General features: G+C 43.1%; 1 protein-coding gene across 8 annotated transcripts in view; it reads right to left on the bottom strand.

Moving 5' to 3' along the window:
* Positions 1-2,038, bottom strand: part of CELF2 (CUGBP, Elav-like family member 2) — a 46,652-nt gene extending 44,614 nt beyond the window's left edge. For 3 of the 8 annotated variants that reach the window (XM_014536456.1, XM_005862282.2, XM_005862279.2), the window contains exon 1: positions 1,805-2,035. In XM_014536456.1, the coding sequence (XP_014391942.1) occupies positions 1,805-1,937 (133 nt within the window). In that variant the 5' untranslated portion in view covers positions 1,938-2,035. Of the gene's footprint in view, positions 1-1,804 lie in introns of all 8 variants that reach the window. The other 5 variants (XM_005862281.2, XM_005862283.2, XM_014536458.1 and 2 more) reach the window with 5 other exon arrangements.
* Between the last annotated feature and the right edge of the window lie 1,369 nt (positions 2,039-3,407).

The following is a 3,407-nucleotide window of genomic DNA, read 5'->3' as shown; positions in this document are numbered from 1 at the left end:
GGACTGTGAGAGGGGGCAGGCCGGGCTGAGGGACGCCCCCTTCAGTGCATGAATTTTCATGCACCGGGCCTCTAGTTTTCAATAAAAGGGAGAGAAGGTAATTTTTCCAAGGTTGGAAAAATTAGAAAAATTTACTTTAGACAAAATAAAGTTAATATTGTTTTCTTTTAAAAAAGGTGCAAATCCTCTTCATTTAAAAATAAACAACAAAGTGTTCAGATTTTGAGTGACTTTTAGTTTTTTTCTCTCCAATTAAATATAGTTAAAAATGTCAGCTTCTGACTAAAGATACAATAAACTGTGTGATGTTTTAATATAATCATTTCATAGCCTTCATAGGGGAGATAAAAATTCTTATTTGAGAAAATACTTTCCAGTCCAATTTATAAAACAGATAGGTCAGAGAGGTTAATTTTAAAAATTGTTTTTAAGAAAAATCCTTATTTTTATAAGGGGTATTTATCGTGTCAAAAATGTTTATTTCTTAAAAAGAGTCACTATATGATTTATTTAATAACAAATGTAGCATTTATTGCATTAGAGCTATAACTTAATTTGTTGGAAGAAATGACAAAGTTGTTTCTCAGGAATACCATTTGTTTCAGGAAACGAGGCCCACATAGAGGAATGGTACATTTTAAAAGACATTTTAGAGAATGAAGCCAATGCTCTATGGGCTGTTGCTATGAGGTTACAGCACATTAAGGATAGATCCCCCAGCTCTTCCTACATATCCCCTAGATTTCTCCCGCCAAACTGCCCTCAGAGGGAAATGTCTTACACTGTTTTAGAAACAAACCAAGGGCTATTGCCTGTTCCCTGATGTCAAAAGCTTTAAGCAAGCTGGTCAGGGGTGTGCTGCAGCTTTCATTTTCTATTTTTCTCAAAGAAAACCCCGTGCTGTTAGATGAAAGTTTTTTCAACACTTAGCTAGTCTTTTGGGCATAGCTGGTGGAGGGTCATGAGGTTTTCAGAGTTAGAGAAAGTTTGGAGATTGTCCAGGTCAACTCCTCCACCCACCAGAGAAGGAGGTGAGGTCATTTATCAAGGTCTAGAAAATTCAGAGAGGAGGAGGAGCCAGCGAAACATTTCTTAACAAACAAATCATGGTATCCAAGCAACCACATTAGGTCTGGCTTGTATGAAAGAAAAATGGCATCTGCTTTTGAATAAGGCATCAACATACGTGAGGAAAGACTTTAAATGACACAGCCCAGACATGACCATCAACAAGCAACAAATGTGGTCCCTCTAGACCGTGGACTTTAAAGTCAAACGAGAAGAATGGTGGTGGTGAGAAATGTAACACTGCAATGACTAGAGATTTTGAGATTTAACAGAGAATTCTTAAATTGCTAAAAAAAAGAGAGAGAAAGAAAGAAAAAAGAGACAGAAGAAAAAGCATGACTAAGAGATTGAAGCTCTTCATAATGGTGAAGACCTAGGAAGGATTGAGTGGACAACACATTTTTGAAACAAAATGAATGTGTGAGAACCATTAGCACGGTGGACTCTCTCACAGAAAACTTTTTTTCCCGTTGGAAAGTAAAACACACGCACATTGAAAGCCAACACATTTTTGAAACAAAATGAATGTGTGAGAACCACTAGCACGGTGGACTCTCTCAGAGAAAACTTTTTTCCATTGGAAAATAAAACACACATTGAAAGTTTGGTTCTTTAAAAATAAAGAAACAAGTTAACCCCGATGCCCAGGTAAGTTCCCCGGCTGCCTGGGCACGCCTACCCTGCACGTGGCACCGGGTGTGTGCAGACCTGGGTACCCTTTCTCACGTCCTCTTACCAGGGCTGGTGAGGGCTCCCAGGGCGCTGCTCGTGGTGGACAGAGGGTTTGCGTTGGTGGTGGTGGCTGAGGTCTGGGCTGCGGCTGCAGCGGCCGCCAGCGTGGCCAGATTCTGTAACTGTAAAGCGTTCATGCCTGCGAAAGGAAGAGAAAGGCACCGTTAGCAACTGGCCCACTTTGCCGGGCAGATGACGGCAACAGAGCCCTGGGATGTAAGCCCTGGTGACTCGTGTGTCCCCTAACTTCTCAGCCCAGTCACCTCCCTGTGGTGCTGCCTGTCCTACCCCAGGATGCCCTTCCCAGATCAGCTCAGGGCTGGAGAGATCATCAGAAAAGACAGGTGGAGATTGCTCTGTGTGGACTGGCCACAGCCGGGCCTTCTACCAGAGAGCTGTCAAGAAGAGGTGAGGTCTGGGCGTGGACAGGGTGGGAGGGCTGAGGGGTAAACTCTCAGTCTCTAAACTTGATAGCTGCATGTAGAAGGTATTAGAGAGAAAATGAGAACTTATTGGGGAAAAGCTTTTGCTCTGAAGTTGAACTGATAGGGCTTCCTGGCTCTGCCACTGTACCTGCTGTGTGACTCTGGGCAAATTACTTAACCTCTCTGTTTCTTGTTCAGTGGGCGGTAATATTAACTGTATCTTACCTCAAAGGGTTGTTGTGAAGACTACATAAGATGGTGAATGCAAATCACTTAGCACAGTGATTGGTTCAATGTCAGCCCCCGATGGTAGTGACCACTGTTCTTACTATCGCCACTGAACTTCTCTGTCTAGACTTACTTTATATGTGAACTCTAAAATGTATCCATAGTAGGAACCCCAAAAATACTTGATGACTATGAGAATAAATAAATACAAATGGCAGTGGCTTATATTTTCACTTGTAAAATACCTGTATTGGCATGTTAAAGGTATTTGTATTTCAAGGAGGGGCTACTTTTAGCAAGAATAAATCTGTGGGTAGTGAAAATTGAGAAAAAAAAATAGCGGAGAGAAATGAAACTTTGCAACAGGAAGGTAGGATCAGCGGAGAGCTCTAGGGGCGACCTGTGTGTGTTGGGGGGAAGGGGGGCTTGCCATGCCCCGCAAGGGCCCGGGGGCTGGTGTCCAGGCCAGAAGCACGTTCAGTGTCTTTTCTCCTCTCTACTTCTACTGCTCAATGGAAGGGTCTCCGAGCATTCAAAGTCTTTCTCTGTGACTCATGTCACACCAATGCACATCTGAGAAGCAGAAAGCAATGGTTCTCTCCTTACACACAGGGATTTTCAATAGAAAGATACTGGAGTTAAGTAATCAGCTTAATTTTACCTTCTTTTCCTGTCTCAAATACAGGTACTTAATAAATGTCCATTGAGCAAATTTAATCTGCTTTGGAAAGAGTGGCCTAATGACAGCTTCCATAGATGTTGGGGAAGGTGGTGGATCGAGGGGCGAGAGAATGTTCTAGCAACCTACCTGCCAAGGCCCCAAGCCACAGTTGTGGAGCCTTCAGTCTAAACAGCCTCTGCACAGGGCTGCCAGGCTCCCCCGCCCCTCTGTCCTGAGCCCTCAGTCAGGATTTATCTACTCAGAAAAGACTTCCTGATGTCTTTGCTGCAAAA

This window comes from Myotis brandtii, unplaced genomic scaffold (assembly GCF_000412655.1).
Source record: "Myotis brandtii unplaced genomic scaffold, ASM41265v1 scaffold163, whole genome shotgun sequence".
Classification (NCBI taxonomy): domain Eukaryota; kingdom Metazoa; phylum Chordata; class Mammalia; order Chiroptera; family Vespertilionidae; genus Myotis; species Myotis brandtii.
The sequence above is the reverse complement of the archived record's forward strand: the minus strand, read 5'-3'. Positions and strand labels throughout refer to the sequence as shown.